The following is a 21216-nucleotide window of genomic DNA, read 5'->3' on the forward strand; positions in this document are numbered from 1 at the left end:
TTAGTTATAAGTAAGGTTGATAGTTGGGCAAATGAAGTACCTGATTATAAACAGCATTTATTACCAGGGAATTAATAGCTAAAAACAAAGTGGAATATTATTTAACTTAGTATTTGAGAAATTCTAAAAATTAGCTCATTAGGGGTCTTCCTAAGCAGCCCTGGTGGCACAGTGGTTAAGCACTCAGCTGCTAACTGAAAGATTGGCAGTTCGAACCCAGCAGCCCGATCTGCAGGAGAAAGATGTAGCAGTCTGCTTCCATAAAGATTTGCAGCCTTGGAAACCCCGTGGGGGCAGTTCTGCTCTGTCCTGTAGGGTTGCTATGAGTTGGAATACACTCGATGGCCGCAGGTTTAGTGCTCTTGCTATTTACATTTTCAAAGGTGTTTTTATTTCAGAGTCAGTCTGTCTGATGTTAATACAAATGGGTATAGAATTAAGGCTCTAGTCTCATCTTTGCCACCACCTGGCAGTGTTTCCTGCCCAGCCTAGCTCCTTCTTCTGTTAAATGAAGAGATAGGACTAGGTCATTTTCTAAGATCCCTTTAAGCTCTACTCTTCTTGAGACTAACTGGTTAGCCTACTTTTCTCTAGTGGAAACACTGGTGCCAACCTTACCATCTTTCCAGTGCAATCCTTTTGAATTACTTTATCCTCATATTTTAGCTGGACTTCTGGATCTGATCTTTCTCTCCCAGAAATTTGAACAATCCACCATGATTTTTATGGACCTGAAAGTGATCTTGTTTACTGGACATGTATAAATTAATGGACAAAAGGATAGTGAATAAAATTTTAAGCTCTGGCTTCTTCTAGATTTGAACAATTAAGAGAAAGACATTGAAATTAAAACTTTGAGATTATAACATCAAATCTTTTTCCTGAAAAGTTGTTTTCTGGGGCCTGGTAGATGTTGAGAACACACAGGCAGCTTGACTTAATGGTTAGATGGGCCTTATGCAGCCTTTCTATTGAATGACATTATTGAACAGGATCCAACACAGGCTTCTAGTGACAATAGCAGTGAAAGACGTATGCATTTATTTATCTTATTTTGAAACGGTGAACACCATCATTTTTAGGGTGACTTAGTCACTTTTTATTCTGTTTATCGTAGAACTCCAGTAAACATTCATGGGCAGCATCTTTAAGTTGATACCATTAAAAACACTTAAAATTTGTGCTTAAGTAATTCTTCATTTCCAAGTAGAATGTCTCAGATTCAAAATGCGTTTCGCCTGCAGCACTGACCCTCACGTTGGCCTCCCTGAAATGAGCAGCATGGCGGTGTATCACGTGCAGACTCCTCTGGAGCTGGCTTCTGACTCTGTGTGCGCGTGTCTGATGTTCTGACGTCCACCTGTGTGCCTGTGTGCCGCCCTTTGTGTTGTTCTTCTAGCTCTTAACATTTCACAGCCCCTGCAAGTGTTCTGTGGCTATCAGCGAAAGGGAAAGTGAGGAAGTTGGAGATGTATTTTTGGATCACTAAGTTATCTTTTCCAGCTTTTGTTGCATAAATGTTGACCCAGAAACCCTGGCCCTGGTGGTGGTGAGCCAGTTCTCACGGGTTTCCCTAAGCAACTTCTGGACAGAGCTCACATTAGCACCTGTGACTGTCGGCCGCTGGGATGTTATTTGGCTCTCAGTGTAGAAACTGGTCCTCTTATATCCTCTTATTCCAGCAAGCATAATCTTTTCACTTTCATACTCATTTTTTCATGGTTTAAATTGGCATTTATGACATTAGATGTACAGAATCTATAATCCTGAAGAGCTGCAGCTGCCTCCCTGCTCCCTAACCCGCAGTCTTTGCCAGTTTGCTTTGAAAGCTTCCCTTATGCCTTTAGGATTTTTATGCTGTAGTAATAGAAGAACTCTTTTTGTTCTTAGACACTCCTTGACTGTCAGAACAGCAGAGGGAAGCGCGAGCTGGTTTTGTTCATCCTGGACATTTCTACATTACCACCACAATTGTTTGCTGGAAGGGGCCCAGTAACAGCATGTTGAAGTCTTTGGTATTTTCTCTGTTTGAAGAGCTTTGACTTACAAAAATTTGTAGGAATAAAACATGCTGGCCATATTCTGGGTACTAGCATTTCCCTGTGGGACAGTATAAGCTGTTAACTCTTATGTGTATAAACTAAGATCATGTTGCATTAAGTAACTCCTTGACTAGCCTTTCCCTTCCCATTTCTATTTTCACAGCTCCATGGTCTCTGTCAGCTAGCAGAGCATTTGGTGGAAGAAAGACAGCCCAGCCCTTGCCGTGATTGGAAATTACAGCCATTTCTATATGAAATGGGGAAAAATGTAAAGGAGAAATTCTCTCTTTCTAAAGAGCCAAATTTTTTCCTTATAACATCCACTGTTTCACACAGAGTAATTGCAATCAAGTCTATTTACCTTGTTTCTGTGTGTGGGAATCAGCTCACTGCATGATCAAAGATGACCCTTCCCTTTTTATTTTTTCCCTCAGAAGATTCAGCAGTCTTTTATTTGGAGAATAAAATGAAGTTGTTCTGAAAAAAACAAAGTACAAGTCTGGTGTGAAAAAAAAAAAATTTCTTTATACACAACCAGAGTGTTAAGAGAGAGCAGTGGCATAGCAAATCCAGAGTGCTGGAAAATGCAACACATGCTTGTGTTTTACTTTTTGGAGTTTGTTTTTATGCTTCCTTTTGAATGTGGTAAAGTGATAATCGTGGAATTAACACTACTTAAGGCAAAATAAGAAGACATCTGTATGGTGCCTTGTTCCAGGGAAGTTAGAAAGTTCTGCTTCGAGTCTTGATTGAGCTTTTTCAAGTTGAGGTCTGACTTCATTACCTCATCTGAAACACAGCCACCACTAAATGCTGCTTTGGTTTCCAAAATCTCTGTTGGGCTAAAGGCATGTAGTAGTACACAGATACTTGGTTGGTAACAAAGGATATGGTGAAACAGTGTAAGTAAGCACAGTGATGATACTAATTAAAATCTAACTGAAACCAATAAAACAACAATTACAACAAAAGCCTCATGAATAAAACTTGCCAGAAGTGTATAATTCAGAGTGGTCCAAATTCAAAGTATGATTTTAAACTTTTGAGAGTACCTACTTCATAAAGATCTGTCTCCAATTCAGTAACATCCATCAGGCAGAAACCTGTAATTCTCATGTGAAGAACTGGTGGACAGATAGAATACACAGAGTAGGGCTGTGAAAGAACAAAACAAGAGTTGTTGTCTAATAAAGGAACTTAGGAACAGGGATATTCTTTAAACTCAGGAAGACTTTTGGGGTGTCAAAGGAGAGAGCACAGACTCACTAGAAAAAAAGAAGAGACCTTGATGTCTTCACTGTAAAACTAGTTTAGACCTTGTTAGAATTGTCCTAGTAGGATAGAAATTTATATTCTGGGAGATTTTCACCTCCAACTGAGAATTCTTAGAATGATTTATAATTACTTTGTCAGGTGTTTTCAAATATATACAACAGGAAAAACACACCTCGGCTTGATATAAACAGCTATATTTGCACCCCATAGTTTGGTCTGTCTTCACTCTGGGTACTGCTGAATGTTTTTATGTGTAAGCATTTACGAAGTGCTAAATAAATGTATTATTATTTAGAAGAGTCTCTTGCCTGATTTTTAATCGCTGGCCACTTTTGTAAGGTCTCCAGGTTATTTTGTTCTAAATTTTTTAGTGAAAATAGTTTCAGAAGTTTAAAGCCAAGTCAAAAAACTAGAATTTGACATTCAAGCAAGATGTACTTTACATACAAGTTTCATTATTAGAATAAGAGAAGAAGAAGCAAAATACTAAATATGCTTAAATTAATTTTTAAGGCAAAACTCCAGGGTATCAGAAAATATAGTATATGGAATTTGAAGTCTCCATTTGTCTTGTTGGAATATAAAAACAAATAGATTGTTTGGTGATTTAATTTATTAGATTTTTTTCTTAATTATAAAGTAATATTTAGGTATGCTGATTTAAAAAAATAGAAATGTATAAAGAAAAGCTTAATCTTTCTCCCTCTTGCAGAATCACCCTCTAAGGTAATCAGTGTTAACTGTGTTTACTTTTCTGTATCTCTCCATTTATTCATATAAATGTCTATAGGGTTCATTTTTCTATTTTTTATAAAAGTGGTATAATACTCTATACAGTACTCTGCACCTTTGCTTTTCACTTAGTAATATACCATGGGCATCCTTCCAGGTCAGTATATACAGATCTAACTCATTTTAATAGCTACATGGTGTTCCACAAGATGGTACACCCTAGAGTATTCAAACATTGTCTTATTGATGGAAGTCAGGTTATATTTCCTAGTTGTTTTTTTCTTCTTTACAAACAATGCTATAATAAAAATCCTTATTCATGATAGCTTATATACTGATGTTTTTATTCTTATAGGATGAGTTCCTAAAAGTATGATTTTTGCATTAGAGAATATGCAGTTTTTATTTTAATAGATATTGCCTGATCACTTGCCTAAGTTGGGACATTTTGCTATTGATCTCTCTTGTTAAGAGTGCTCATTTCTACATAGCCTTAGCAGCTGTGGACAGTATTCATCTTGATTTTTGCCCATAGAATTGGCAAAAAAAATGCTATCTTATTATTACTTTAATTTACATTTCCCTGAGCATATTTTTATATGTTTATTGTGAGTCAGAATCGACTTCATTGTCAACGGGTTTTGTGTGTGTGTGTGTGGCGCAGTGGTTTGGACCCACCAGCCATTCCACAAAAGAAAGATATGGCAGTCTGCTTCTATAAAGATTACAATGTTGGAAACCCTGTGGGGCTGTTCTACTCTGTCCTATAGGGTTACTATGAGTTGGAATTGACTACGGCAATGGATTTGGTTGTTTTTTTTTGTTTTTGTTTTTGTTTTTGGTTTATTAACCATATGCGTTTTCTAAGAATTGCTAGTTCAGCACTTTTGCTAATTTTTCCACTGAGCTTATTGTTTTTCTATGACAAGTTTTTTAATCACTGTTTTATTAGGGATATGTGTTTATCCCAAAATATTGTGGGTCTTTTGGCTTTATCACCTCTAGGCTTACGGAAAATTTTATATTATTATGTAATTTAATCTATTAGTCCTTTTCTTTATTGCATCTTCATTTTCTGTTTTTGTTTAAGATTCCCCCTACCCAAGTTTAGACAATTGTTGTTGTTGTTAGGTGCCATCGGGTAGGTGCCGACTCATAGCAACCCTGTGTACAACAGAACGAAACACTGCCTGGTCCTGCACCATCCTCACAATCATTGTTATGGTTGAGCCCATTGTTGCAGCCATTGTGTCAGTCCATCTCGTTGAGGGTCTTCCTCTTTTTCACCCACCCTCTGCTTTACCAAGCATGATATCCTTCTCCAGGGACTGATCCCTCCAGGTGACACATCCGAAGTATGTGAGACATAGTCTCCGCATCCTTGCTTCTAAGGAGCATTCTGGTTGCACTTTTTCCAAGGCAGATTTGTTCGTTCTCTAGGCAGTCCATGTATGTTCAGTATTCTTTGCCAATACCACAATTCAAAGGCATCAGTTACTCATTCATTGTCCAGCTTTCGCATGCATATGAGGGGATTGAAAACACCATGGCTTGGGTCAGGTACACCTTAGTCTTCAAGGTGACAGCTTTGCTTTTCAACACTTTATAGGGGTCTTTTGCAGCAGATTTGCCCAATGCAGTGCATCATTTAATTTCTTGACTGCTGCGTGTGCTTCCCTTTTGGTTTTCTATCTACAGGTCTTTGCTCATGTCATTATAATGCTTGACTTTGTCTTCTTAAGTCGCTGTTTGAAATCTTACATTCAGCCCTTTTACTTCATCATTTCTTCCTTTCAATTTAGCTACTCGAGCAAGTTTCAGAATCTCTTCTGACATCCGTTTTGGTCTTTCCTTTCTTTCCTATCTTTTTAATGACCTCTTGCTTCATGTATGATATCCTTGATGTCATTCCACAACTCATCTGGTCTTCCATCATTAGTGTTCAAAGCATCAAATCTATTCTTGAGATGGTCTCTAAATTCAGGTGGGATATACTCAAGGTCGTGCTTTGGCTCTCATGGACTTGTTCTAATTTTCTTCAGTTTCAACATGAACTTGCATATGAGCAATTGATGGTCTGTTCCGCAGTCAGTCCCTGGCCTTGTTCTGACTGATGATATTGAGCTTTTTCATCGTCTCTTTCCACAGATGTAGTCGATTTGATTCCGGTGTATTCCATCTGGCGAGGTCCACGTATATAGTCCCCGTTTATGTTCGTAAAAAAAGGTATTTGCAATGAAGAAGTCATTGGTGTTGCAAAATTCTAAAATGCAATCTCCAGCATCCTTTCTATCACCAAGGCCATATTTTCCAACTACTGATCCTTCTTCTTTGTTTCCAACTTTTGCATTCCTATCACCAGTAATTATCAATATAACTTTTTTTTTCTCTCACAATTGTGGGGTTTATTCTGGAAGTAACAGTTACAGTTCAGGCTCAGAAACACTCAGGATACAGTTCTTCCTTCAGGACAGACTCTTTTCAGCTGTGCTCACAGGCACACCTCTCCGTGGCCCTCAGTCTCTGCCCAAAGGCACTCACTTTTATCTTTCCATGGACTGGGAAGCCCACCACACGTCGCTTGCTGCCGGGTCTCTCCTGATGGTCTCTCCTTCCTCGGTGGTGGTGAGCTCCTCCTCTCTGCTCTGGAATTGGCTCTCTTTTAAGGCAAAACTGACCAATCCCCTTGGTAAGCCACAGTTACCCTCTCGCCCAGTCACCTGGGTGGGAGTTACAAGACCATGGCTGGAAAGGCCACATACAAAATTAATTAATGGCACCGCAACTCTTCACTGGGTGCCGGTTACTGTTGTGGCTACTTTGCATTGATATGTTGAGCTTTACATGTACATATTAAGCTATAATGCATGGAGGGAAAATACCTGTTTATTTTTCCTGCTTGGTATAGATTATACTTCCTTTGTTTTTTGGACCATGGTATACCTTGCCATTGGTAGGTTTTGTGGCTTAATGTAGATATCTCACTTTCAGCTCGACACTCTGAGGAGGGGAGTGGGGCGAGGTAAATCCAAGCAAAGCTTTTCCTCTGATAATCAGATTTGTCCACAGAACAGTTCCAAACTTCTTATTTGCTTACAATTTAGCGGTATACTTTGCTTTTTCCCTGCTCTGAATTCATAGGGGTGTGTGTGTGTGTGTGTGTGTGTTATCAGTGCATGTTGATTTCATGTTCAATCCATGTCTGACTGCAGAAGTTAGTAAAAATCTTCAATTTATTCATCTTTTGCCTTAGTGGTTGGTACATAAATTTGGATAATAGTCATATTAACTGGTCTTCCTTGTGGGCATGTGAATACTATCCTGTCACTGACAGTGATGTACTTCAGGACAGATCTTGCAATGTTCTTTTTGACGATGAATGCAACACCATTCCTCTTCAAGTTGTCATTCCCAGCATAGTAGACCATGTGATTTCCTGATTCAAAATGGCCAATACCATCCTTTTCAGCTTACTAATGCCTAGGATATCTATGTGTATGCATTCATTTCATTTTTGACAATTTCTAATTTTCCCAGATTCATACTTTGTACATTCCATGTTTCAGTTATTAATGGATGTTTGTAGCTGTTTCTTCTCATTTTGAATCATGCCACATCACCAAATGAAGGTCCTGAAAGCTTGACTCCATCCATGTCATTAAGGTCAACTCTACTATGAGGAGGCAGCTCTTCCCCAGTCGTATTTTGAGTGCCTTCCAACCTGATGGGCTCATCTTCCAGCACTACATCAGACAATGTTCCACTGCTATTCATAAAGTTTTCACTGGCTAATTCTTTTCAAAAGTAGACCACCAGATCCTTCTTCCTAGTCTGTCTTAATCTGGAAGCTCAGCTGAAACCTGTCCGCCATGGGACCCTGCTGGTGTTTGAATACTGGTGGCATAGTTTCCAGCATCACAGCAACAGGCAAGCCCCCACAGTACAACAAACTAACAGACGCGTGTAGGTTAGACAAATAGACTCATAAATTTTCTTCATATATTTTACACACACATATTCAGATATTTGAACCACCTTTATTTAATCTGGTGTTAAGTATGGATCTTTTTCTTCCATATGATTAGCCAGTCATACCAACACCATTTATTACCAAAACCATCTTTGCCCAGTGATTTGAAATCTTACACCTTTACTTTGTTCATTTCATCCATATTCAGAGAGACTGTCGTAGTTATCTAGGGTTGCTATAACAAGAATACCACAAGTACATGGCTTTAACAAAGAAATTTATTCTCTCACAGTCTAGGAGGCTAGAAGTCCAAATTCAGGGCATCAGCTCTAGAGGAAGGCTTTCTCTCTCTGTCGGCTCTGGGGGAAGGTCGTTGTCATCAATCTTCGCCTGGTCTAGGAGCTTCTCAGCACAGGGACCCTGGGTCCAAAAGATGTGCTCCATTCTTGGCTCCTCTTGCTTGAACGGTAATGAAGCCCCCCTCCTCTCTGCTCAATTCCCTATTACATCTCAAAAGAGATTGACTCAAGATAAAACCTAATCCTGTAGATTGAGTCCTGCCTCATCAACATAACTACCTCTAATCCTGACGCATTAACATCATAGAGGTTAGGATGTACAATACACAGTATAATCACATCAGATCACAAAATGGTGGACAACCAAACAATACTGGGAATCGTGGCCTAGTCAAGTTGATGTACATTTTGGAGGAACATAATTCAATCCATAACATTCTACCCTTTGGCCCCCCAAAATTCATATCCTTGCCACATGTAAAACACATTCACCCCATCATGTCATCCCAAAAGTCTTAAATCAACGCCAGGTCCAAATGCTATCCTAGGGCAAAATTCCTCTTCATCTGTGAAATCTAGAATACAAGTTATCTGCTTCCAAAGTACAATGATGGAACAGGCACAAGGTAGACATTTCCATTACAAATGGGAGAAAATTAGAGAGAAAGAAGGTATAACAGGCATCAAGCAAGCCCAGCAGAACAATTCACATTAGCTCTCAAGTCTTCAAAATAACGCTCTGTTCTCTGAGATCATTTAGGCAGCAGTCCTGCACTCCAGACTCTGGGTGTTAGCCACACTCTCCGGAATCTAGGTGGAAGCCCCTCAGCCATGAGCGTCAGCTGCACCTTCCAGGCCCACTGGAATGGCAACTCTGCTCCTCAGCTTTGGAAGGCCACATTCTCCTAGTCCATCTGAGTGGCAAGTCCACCCCCTTGGCCCTGGCAAGCCCCGTTGTTCTTCCTCTTGTGCATGGCAGCCCTGCCTCCTCAGCTTTGGGCAGCAGATCTGGCTCCATCCCACTGGCACTTGTGAAAGGCAGCACCACACTCCAGAACCGAGTTGATGAAGATCTAACTATTTGAAACCTAGGAGGCCATGGCCCCACTTTTGAGACCCTGCAGGCCGTGGTTCTGCCCTGTGAGACCCCAGAGGTCGTGGCCCTACCCTTTGAGACCAAGGCAGCTCTGTTTCCTGGTTCCTTGGTCTCTTGGGCCCTCAGGCCCTCATCCCCCTGGGCCTTGTGGGCTGGCCTGGCCTCTGCCCTGCTTGGGCACCCCACTCCACTAGGAAACCTCCTGCCCAAAGGCACTCTCGCTCAGTGGGTTGGCTCCTGCACTGTCTCACGCTGATCTCCTGGGTCTGCTGCTGCCATTTCTCTGCTGCTACTTCTTGCCTTCTGTGTTGTCTCTGCTGTTACAGCTCTCCTCACTTCCAAAGGACGCACTCTGATCCTGGTTCTTGTTGCCTGGTAATAATGAAGTCCCCTTCCTCTCTGCTCGATTCCCTCTTTTATATCTCAAAAGAGATTGACTCAAGATAAAATCTAATTCTGTAGATTGAGTCCTGCCTAATTAACATAACTGCCTCTAATCTTGCCTCATTAACATCATAGAGGTTAGGATTTACAACACACAGGATGATCACATCATATCACAAAATGGTGGACAACCACACAGTACTGGGAATCATGGCCTAGCCAAGTTGATACACATTTTGTGGGGACACAATTTAATCTATCACAGAGAGCTTCCCATATATACCTGCATTTCTTTCTCTGTCTTGGTTCTGCTTTCAAATATTTTAACAGTATTATTAGACTAATGATATTATTTTTAAACTCAGCCTTTTCATTTCAAATTATCATCTTATTTTTCACATTTTTTTCTTATTTTCTTGAATTTTATTGTGTACTCAGGCAGGTGCTATCAAAAATCTAATTCTGTTTCCTGTCATAAATTTAAGGGGCCTAGTGGTGCAGTGGTTAAAGCACTCAGCTGTTAACCAAAAGGTCTACAGTTCAAACCCACCATCTGCTCTGTGAGAGAAAGATGTAGCAATCTGCTTCCATAAAGATTTACGACCTCAGAAACCCTATGGGGCACTTCTGTTCTGTCCTATAGGGTCACTATGATTTGGAATTGACTGTGGTGGGTTTAGTTTGGGGCTGGTCATATATTTACTGATGTCTGTTTTCTCTTGAGTGTAGTTATTTTCTTCATTTTATATTATAAAATATTTGTGTACATTCCCCATCACTCACTGTTGCTTAAACAGATAAAAGTGAGTCAAGGCCTAACATTCATCCAAGATCAGTGTCTATAGATTATGCTTAGATCTCGCTCACTTTGCCTGACTACTCTCAGAATCTTCTCATATCTCAAACTAGAAGGAAAGCACTTTAAGGTAAATTTATATCACATATTCAGAGACACCGAAGTTCAAATAGAGCATAGAGCAAGTAGGTGCCTGGTAGGGGAATTCATCTGTGTCCAATTTCTTCTTTATTTGGTGAAACTGGAATGCAGGAGCCAGCTTTCTGCATCTGGTTTTGTGTCGGCTCATTGTTCATAGAACATAGTGTGGCTGTTCCTGATATCCTTGTTTGTACTGCCCTTTGTGCCTGGGATAAACCACTTCCTGACCTTTTAGGTCCAAAACCGGTTGCCATCAGGTCGACTCCAACTGATGGCCACCCCATGGTATCAGAGTAGGACTGTGCTCCATAGGTTTTCAATGGCTGATTTTTCAGACATAGATCTCCAGGCCTTTCTCTGATCTGCCTCTGGGTGGACTCGAACCACCAACCTTTTGGTTAGCAGCCAATCACATTAACTGTTTGCACTATATCGTATCTTAATGTCGCAGTCCTTTACAAGATAAAGGTCCTACACACTCACTCTCTGTGCTTCTCATGTGCCTCTCCAGCCCCAGCCCTCTATTGTAGGAGACATTACTAGGGTTTTTTCACATATCCCGTGTCTGCATTTTCTTTCAATTTTTTTTCCCATGCTTACTCTCCATGTAGCAGAAATTCGTCAAAGTCTAAGGCATGCAGATTATATGCTTTTCTCATTTCTAGTGTTGGTACAGGATTTTCATTATGTATTTCTTTGATTATTTTCATTGGGATTTGGAAATTAAGATGTTTGTGTTCGAGTTGTCACTGTAAACTGTTCGTCTTTATTGTTGTATATATTCTTAGAGTGAAATTCAGAAGATACTGTTTAACACCTGAAAGAGAGAATACTTCCTAATTTCCATCTCACACTAGAGTAGTGCATTTATTTTAGATCTGTTTTGTGCAAAAGAATAAGAAATATTTTGAAAAATTTGCTTTCCAGGTAAAGGAATAGAATAAGCAAAGCCGAGGAGGCTGGAACAGAAAAGAAACAAAACTTGAGGTTGCTAGGGTTAGTCCAGAAGCTAAATGGTCCTGGGGAGTCGTGGGAAACACACCTGTGTGACACGGGAAAGACCTAGAGCTGGGCTCTGGTCAGGAGTTCAGGAAAAAAGCCCACAGCAGTTTTAAGCATGTGATTGACATGACTGGCTCTCTTTACAAATACTAATATGCCAGTCGTGAAGGTAGTAGTTGTGTAATGTGATGTTTTTCCAAATGCAGACGGTTAAGCACTAGGCTGCTAACTGAAAGGTTGGCATTTCGAGTTCACCCAGAGGCATCTCAGAAGAAAGCCCTGGCAGTCTGCTTCCGAAAACATCTGCCATCAAAACCCCCATGGGGCAATTCTGCTCTGTCCTAAATAGGGTCACTGTGAGTTGGAATTGACTCGATAGCAATGGGGGAGATTCTATTACTGAACAAGGATAGCAGTGAATCCTAGACATTAAATAAAGTTTTAATAGAAAAAAATAATTGCAGACATGTGTGCATGTGTATGTTTAAATTCTAACATAAGCGACATAGTGTAGAACAGCAGTCAGTGAATGGAGGGCATTTTCATTGCTGTGGGTGAGGGGATGCAGCCTGTCCTGTGCTTATGTCTCAGGGCCTCTCTCCTAACCACACCTATCTGTCTCAGGTATGAGTTGCCACTTCTGAAAAACAGATTATTGCATAAAAATAAGAGCAATGGAGTATGTGTAGTATTTTTCTTAACTATATTTTGAATAAGTTTTTAAAAAGAAATACCATCAGCATTATTATTTTTTAGAATCCATGTATACCTCTCACAGACCACGCATGCATCACAGAAAATTTGAGAAAGACATGGCAAGCAGAGCTGAATTTGCATCCCAGATTCCCCATTTATAAGCCATGTGACCTTTGTCAAATTTTCATGTTAAACAAGAGAGAGTAACTTACGGAGTTTGCGTGGAAATTAAATTAGATGATGTTTTAAGATATCGTACAGTGTATATACGGTAGGGTTGCATCATACACAATTTAAGTTGCTGAAATTAATTGTTATTATCGTTATACATGCTGGGGGTGGGTGGAAAGCATGCTTCATTTTTATTGTTTTAAATGTAGGCCCTAAACAAGCCAGCCATTTCATCTGAGGTGCAACTGAAGGAGCAGCAAACTGTTAACTGTTTAATGCTGTAGGAAACACTGACTGTTAAATGCCCTAGGAAACACTAATTGAAGATTGGTGTGTTTGTTCACAGTTATATTTACAAAACCATATAAACTGTACATTTAGGTGATTTGAGAGCTTTTCAGGGCTCATTTGACTATATACGTAACTTTTATCTTACAAGTTGGCTTTAGAACCTGACAGCTGCATTAGACAATAGCTAGCTAACCTTGAACAATTTTTTTCTTTAATGAATTTGTTAAGATGTACCTGGTTATGGTTATTTGTTTAAATATTTTTTATACAGTACAGAGTTCTTATTCTCCTTGGAACAGAGGAAATTTAGTACTTTATTTAATGCTGGGGCTGTTACTGGTTGATCCAAAACAATTCAAAGACGGGCTGGTATAAGAAATCAAGCCTATTTATGGTTAAAGTACTAATATAACCAGTAACATTCTTAATAATTATTTTCTGTGGTTATTCAGTTCAGGCTTTGTTTTGTGAATCCTTCCTCCCTCCTCCCCCAAATGCACGCATAAATCGCTGTTATATAATATGGTGGGTATTTAGTCCAGTAACCTTGTTCTAGCTAAGCAGACTGATTGTTTGAAATATTGTCTTTGGATTTCTGAGTACTGGCAATAGATTCACGTAGCCTTGCTTATAGAGTCTAAATAAATCTTATTTATCTATTTGATGTTGTGAATCACAGAGAAACTTAGATAATTGAAGGGAATGCCTCAGCAGTATGTAGGATTTTATTCTTATTGAATTATCAAGGAATGAAATAAACATGAATTTTTCAAAACGATCTTTTTCTCAAGGGGTGCCCTGAGCTTCTACAATGCACTTTAGTACTGAGTCATTTAAATGGACCGGTAAGAAAATGGCACATTTTGTCTGGTTATGACCTTCCTGAGAATGGCTGGATCAGAAATATAAGATTTTTTTGCCTGCTTGTACCTAACTTGATTTCATCCTCTTTCTGCATATTCACCACCTGATTTTATAACCGTGTAATGCAAAGGGAAAAAATACAAAACCAACCCCCTACAATTTCTGAAATGCCTCATTTTCCCCCAAAGAAGTCTGGCATTTACTGCTTTTTTTTTTTTTTTCCTTTGGAGACGGGACTGTGGAGGCAAGAGTGTAGGGCAGTTTAATTGAAGTGTTTTAAGTTCCGTTTCACGTAAATGTCTTCTATTCGTGTTGATGACAGAACAACAGGAGGAAGCTTAGCGAAACTGCAGAACCTTATGAAGTAACTATATTAATTTCAAAAATGTACGTAAATAAGTATTTTAAACTTCCACTGACCTTATTAAAGTATACTGCCAGAGATATTCTGTTTGAGCTCTTCTCATAAATTAGTCATCTTCTTGTGAAACAGCTGTGGCAGTTTGATATAATAAAAAGGGAATGGTTTAGAAATCAGAAGATTGGGAGTTCTTGTCTTGGCTCATTCCCAGGGAGATTAAATGACATGTTCAAGTCCCCTGGAAGAGGAAGCCATGAGGGGATTAAATCAGATGATCCATCTTTAAAAGATTGTTCTATGAGTCTATGCTCGAATTTAGGAAACCACACTGAGAACATACCAGGAAACCTGGGTGAGAATAGAAGCTTCACCTCTTGCAGAATTGCAGTGTTATTTTAGAGTACTATTATCATACTATTAAACAGTGTATAAATCAGGATTCTGTTGTATGTAATGGATTGCACTGTAGTTGGTTTAAACTTAAACTCACTTGCAGAATTGTTGAGAGGGCTGAAGCAAGAGACTCTAGGCTAAGCTTCCAGGAATAATTACCAAAGTCACAACACAGAACTGAGCCACCAGGGGAGCTGCTGCCTCTGCCAGGAACAGGAACCTTAAAATCAGAAAGCTGCCTGCCCAACTGGAAAGCCAGCACTACAGTTACCAGCTCCAGAAGCATCTTGCTTCCGCTGCAGTCTGTTTCTACACAGTGAATGCCCTTGTGCCCTGCTTTTCTTCTTCCTGAGTCAGGTCCAAATCCAGGCCTTGCCCACCTGTTGCTGATGGATGAAACCTAAATTCCGTCTGAAATCTTAGCTGCAGGGGATTCTTGAGAAGTGTACATTTCATTTTCCAACCTGTGTATACTAGATAAAAAACCAAACCTACTGCCATCGAGTAAATTCCGACTCACAGCAACCCTATAGATCAGAGTAGAACTGCTCCACAGTTGAACCACCAACCGTTGTTAGTGACCTAGCCCTGGTGGCGCAGCAGTTAAGAGCTTGGCTGCTAACCAAAAGGTCAGCAGTTCAAATCCACCAGCTGCTCCTTGGAAACCCTTTGGGGCAGTTCTACTCTGTCCTATAGGGTTGGTATGAGTCAAAATCGATTCAGCAGCAACGGAAATACCTTTTCAAGGAGCCCTGGAAGTACAGTGGTTAAAGCGCTAGGCTGCTAACCGGAAGGTCTGCACTTTGAACCCACCAGCTAGTCGGTGGGAGAAAGCTGTGGTAGTCCACTTCCATAAAGATTACAGCCTTGGAAACTGTATGAGGCAGTTCTACTCTGACCCACAGGGTTGCTGTGGGTCAGAATCCACTCAATGGCAATGGGTTGGGTATACTAGATGGCAATTGACCTACACCTTGATGAGGCAATCCATTTTATCCACCAAGCTAAATATCTACCATAAATAACACTTGTATGTTTTCTTAGTTTGCAGAGTGGTTTCATATACTTTTTATTTAGAGCTAATGTCAAGTTACTCTTCATATAAAATTGTTTCTGACCATTCCCAAGAAAATATGTTTTTGAAAATTGAGAGTAGTACCTATGTTATTTCCTAAAGATGTAAGGCTTATATAGAAAACAGAATTTTAAATTTCGGATTCTCCTTCCAGAATTGTTTATTTTCTCCTCACTAGTTCTGTTTCCATCTATGTCTTTTTCCTATGGGAATACCCTCCATCGTTTCAGTTTGATGTGCTCTTTACCATGCAGACCTGTGAATGAAGAGTCAGAGTCCTCCGAGATGGATGCTCCTGGCCGGTGGCACGGTGTCTGTGTTAACAGAACGTCCCCAACACCTTCAGAGTCTGTAACCACTGTTAAGTCACTTATCAAGTCATTTGACTTGGGACATCCAGGTATTTAAACATTTTATTTTACAAGCAAAACTTCAAATCTTGGCCCAGTTTACCAAGCCTGTCTCTACTCTACACTGGCCCCAAGTTGGATGCAATCAAAAAGACTGTTTCTAGATCATGCCGTATACAGCCACTGTCTGCAAGAGCCTGTGACTTGCTAGAGCCTGGCTGAGGCTCCATTGAGACAGTGGAGAATCTGGCTCTTGTTTAATACAAATACAGTTTCCTCTTTCCTCTCCTTTTTCCTTACCTCTAATTCCTGCTTTGCCACTTATCTTTTATGCCTCCTGTGTCCATTAAGGAGCCCTGGTGGCACAATGTTTAAGCGTTTGGCTGCTACCAAAAGGCCAGCAGTTTGAATCCACCAGCTGCTCCTTGGAAACCCTATGAGGCAGTTCTACTCTGTCCTATAGGGTCGCTATGAGTCAGAATCGACTCGACGGCAGTGGGTTTGGTTTTTTAGCTTATATCCATTAAATTCAGATCGCTAGTGTTCGCCTTCTTAGCATCGCATGAGAATTAGCAGGGTAAGCCAGAGACTTCATCTCCTAGGAGGCTGGGCATTGAATCTAATCTACGCATTTGGCTTTCTTGTTGGGACCCCTGGTCATCATTATCTTTTAATATGCTGTTAGACTTTTTTCTGCCTGGTATTTTGTGTGAGCACCTGTGCTGATCTGTCATTCCCAATCTTGGTACATTCCTAGCTTTTTCTAGAACTCTCTGGCTGACTCATAATTCCTCTTTGTTTGTTCTTACCTACTTATACGAGCAGAATACATAGCTGTTCTTTATAGATACACACACATAAATATAATAAGTAGAAGAAACAGAATATGCATTTATCCATAATAGCAATATTTTTCTTACCTTGACAGTAACAAATATGCCCATTGTATTGGAAGACTTAAGTAATAGCTAATTCCAGGATGTGCCTTGTGTCTCTACTAAAATATTTTGCAGCTAAATTAAGACTAAGGTTAAACTACAAATATTTAAAGATATTAAAGCCCACTGAGTACATTCAGTCTGTGAAGATGGGAAATGAGTTAACAATAATGGTTCGTGTAAGAACTTTCCTGTCCTTTCTTGCCATAGATACTTCATTACACTACATTTTCTTCTTCCTCAGTTTCCTCCATCTAAGACCAATCCCCCATTCACTAACTCCTCTTCTTTCACTCCCTAGTTCAACACTATTCCAGAGGAGAAAAGGATAAAAGAGTAAAGATTATACTAAACACCATGGAATACTTTCTTAGTTACCAAAATAGTAACAACAAATTAAGAATTATTGTTATTTTAAACTGGAACAACATATAAATAAACATTCCCTTCTCTTTTCTTGGCAGGTGGAGCTGGACAGAATATTTCTGTCCATAAGACCCCCAGGAGTCCCCTAAGTGGAATACCTGTGAGGACTGCTCCGGCCGCTGCTGTTTCTCCAATGCAGGTATGAGAAGAGCTTCTGTGATTGAGTGGTACCGTGATAATCCCTGATACCTGGGCAACCTAAGAGAAGTGAAAACCAATTGATTTATTCTTTGAGACGCATCAAACATCATTGTTAATAAGCCTAAAATAATAATAACGAAATGTTCACAAAAATTACATTTTTGGTGCCTGATCAAGGTCTCAGAATGATACTATAAACTTCATACAATTCTGTTAATAACTCCCTCTCTTTGCTTCCCATAATACTTTTGAAGTTTTCAATTCAATGAAAATTGTAATATTTATTGAAAATGGACATTGAACAGATCTCAAAGAGCTGTTTTTTTGTTGTTTTTTTTAATGTCCCAAAGAGAGAATGTTTACAATTTACAAGTTCTCAGAGTTCACTGGGTACAGTCTACATCATGTTTGCCATCTTCTGAAGGTTTTAGGACCAGTGCTTTCTGGAGTTTTTCTAAGACCAGAGCTTTTGATCTAACATTCACTATGCTGCTGCTGCTGAGTTAAGGTGATGTTGTTATTTAAAAAAAAAAAAACCCAAACCTGTTGCCGTCAAGTGGATTCAGACTCACAGCGACCCCATGGGAAAGAGTAGAACTGCCCCCATAGAGTTTCCAGGGAGCGCCTGGTGGATTCAAACTGCCCACCTTTTGGTTAGCAGCTGTAGCACTTAAACAGCTACACCACCAGGGTTTCCTGTTGTTATCACAAGTACCATTTTTAGTATCAAGGAGCCTTAGTGGCACAAACAGGTAAGAGCTCGGCTTAATATACGGGAATCAAATAGACCACATCTGTGGAAACAGACGATGGAAAAGTTCAATATCATCAGTCACAACAAGGCCAGGGTCCAACTGTGGAACAAACCATCAATTACTCATATGCAAGTTCAAGTTGAAGCTGAAGAAAATTAGAACAAGTCCACAAGAGCCAAAGCATGACCTTGAGTATATCCCACCTGAATTCTCAGACCATGCTGAGAATAGATTTGATGAGGAAATGCTCACAATCATTAGCCGTTAGAGAAATGCAAATCAAAACTACAATGAGATACCATCTCACCCCAACAATGCTGGCACTAATCCAAAAAATACAAACTAACAGATGTTGGAGAGGTTGTGGGGAGATTGGAACTCTTACGATCTGCTGGTGGGAATATAAAATGGTACAACCACTTTGGAAAACAATATGGCACTTCCTTAAAAAGCTAGAAATAGAATACAATACGAGCCAGCAATCCCACTTCTAGGAATATACCTAAGAGAAATAAGAGCCATCACACGAATAGACATATGCACATCCATGTTCATTGCAGCACTATTCACAATAGCAAAAAGATGGAAACAACCTAAATGCCCATCAACAGACATAAGGATAAACAAGTTATGGTACATACACACAACAGAATACTATGCAAAAATAAGGAACAATGATGAATCCGTGAAACATCTCACATCATGGATGAATCTGGAGGACATTATGCTGAGGGAAATAAGTCAGTCAGAAAAGGACAAATATTGTATGAGACTACTATTATAAGAACTCAAGAAAAGGTTGAAACATAGAAAAAAGTTTTCTTTGATGGTTACTAGGGTGAGGTGGTAAGGGGAGGGGAAATCACTAACTAGATAGTAGACAAGAGTCAACTTCGGTGAAGAGAAGGACAACATACAATATAGGAAAGTCAGCACAACTGGACCAAAGCAAAAGCAGAGAAGTTTCCTAGACACATTCAAACACTTTGAGGAACAGCAGTTGGGGCTGAGGCCTGGGGACCATAGTTTCAGGTGACATCTAGGTCAATTGGCATAACATAGCTTATGAAGAAAATGTTCTACATCCCACTTTGGTGAGCAGCATCTGGGGTCTTAAAAGCTTGCGAGTGGCCATCTAAGATACATCTGTTGGTCCTATCTCACTTGGAGCAAAGGAGAATTAAGAAAACCAAAGACACAAGGAAAATACTAGCCCAAAGGACTAAAGGACCAAATGAACCAGAGACCCACCAACCTGAGACCAGAAGAACTAGATGGTGCCTGGCAACCACCAATGACCACCCTGACAGGGAACACAAAAGAGAGTCCTGGACAGAGCAGGTGAAAAATGTAGAATAGAACTCAAATTCACAAAAAAGACCAGACTTAATGGTCTGACAGAGACTGAAGGAACCCCCAAAACTGTGGCCCCCAGACACTCTGTAAACCCAGAACTAAAACCATTCCCAAAGCCCACTCTTCAGACAAAGTTTAGACATGTCTATAAAACAAAAAATAATACACATGAGGAACGTGCTTCTTTTTTTTTTTAATTGTGCATTCAATGAGTTTATAGTTCGTTTCTCATAAAAACTTTATACACACACTGCTCTGTGAACCTAGTTACATTCCCCATACTGTGACAGCACTCGTCCTTTCCACCCTGGATTTCCTGTCTCCATTCAACCAGCTCCTGTCCCGTTCTGCCTTCTCATCTCACCTCCGGACAGGAGCTGCCCATTTAGACTCACGTATCTACTTGAGCTAAGAAGTACACTCTTCACGAGTATCATTTTATGTCTTATAGTTCAGTCTAATCTTTGTCTGAAGAGTTGGCTTTGGGAATGGTTTTAGTTTTGGGCTGACAGAGAGTCCAGGGGCCATGGCTTCTGGGGTCCCTCCAGTCTCAGTCAGAACATTAAGTCTAGTCTTTTTACTAAAATTTGAGTTGTTAACCTCACTTTTCTCCTGCTCCGTCAGGGACTCTGTGTTGTGTTCCCTGTCAGGGCAGTCATTGGTGGTAGCCAGGCACCATCTAGTTCTTCTGGTCTCAGGCTGATGGAGTCTCTGGTTTATGTGGCCCTTTTTGTCTCTTGGGCTGATACTTGCCTTGTGTCTTTGGTGTTATTCATTCTCCTTTGCTCCAATTGATGCATCTTAGATGGCCACTTGCAAGCTTTTAAGACCCCAGCTGCCACTCACCAAAGTGGCATGCAGAACATACTCTTAATAAACTTTGTTATGCCAGTTGACCTAGATGTCCCCTGAAAGCATGATCCCCAGACCCTCACCCCGGCTGCTCTGTTCCTTGAGGTGTTTGGTTGTATTCAGGAAACTTCATAGCTTTGGTTTAGTCCAGTTGTGCTGACTTCCCCTGTAGTGTATGTCGTCCTTCCCTTCACCTAAGATAAGTGTTTACTCTCTGGTTTACTCTTTAGTTAGTGAATAACCCTCTCCCTTCCTCCCCACACTCGTAACCATCAAAGAATGTTTTCTTCTGTGTTTAAACCTTTTCTTGAGTTCTTATAATTGTGGTCTTAAACAATATTTGTTCTTTAGGGACTGACTAATTTCACTCAGCAAAATGCCTTCCAGATTCATCCATGTTATGAGATGTTTCACAGATTCATCATTATTCTTTATCCTTGAGTATTATTCCATTGTGTGAATATACCATAATTTGTTTATCCTTTCGTCCATTGATGGGCACCTAGGTTGTTTCCATCTTTTTGCTATCATGAACAGTGCTGCAGTGAACATGGGTGTACATTTATCTACTCGTGTGACAGCTCTTATTTCTCTAGGATATATTCCAAGGAATGGGATTGCTGGATCGTATGGTACTTCTATTTTTAGCTTTTTTGAGGGAGCACCAAAGCGATTTCCAAACTGCTGGTACCATTTTACATTCCCAGCAACAATGTGCAAGTGTTCCAGTCTCTCCACAACCTCTCCCACATTTATTATTTTGTGTTTTTTGGATTAATGCTAGCCTTGTTGGGGTGAGATGGTATCTCA

The 21216-nt window shown here is 40.0% G+C and overlaps 1 protein-coding gene across 3 annotated transcripts in view; it reads left to right on the forward strand.

The window, feature by feature from the left end:
• Positions 1 to 21216, forward strand: part of SPECC1 (sperm antigen with calponin homology and coiled-coil domains 1) — a 393222-nt gene that overhangs the window by 253957 nt on the left and 118049 nt on the right. For all 3 annotated transcript variants that reach the window (XM_012555496.2, XM_023731046.1, XM_023731045.1), the window contains 2 exons: positions 15843 to 15988; positions 17341 to 17441. In XM_012555496.2, the coding sequence (XP_012410950.2) occupies positions 15843 to 15988; positions 17341 to 17441 (247 nt within the window). The remainder of the gene's footprint in view (positions 1 to 15842; positions 15989 to 17340; positions 17442 to 21216) is intronic.

Source organism: Trichechus manatus, unplaced genomic scaffold, assembly GCF_000243295.1.
Source record: "Trichechus manatus latirostris isolate Lorelei unplaced genomic scaffold, TriManLat1.0 scaffold00040, whole genome shotgun sequence".
In the NCBI taxonomy this organism is placed as follows: Eukaryota; Metazoa; Chordata; class Mammalia; order Sirenia; family Trichechidae; genus Trichechus; species Trichechus manatus.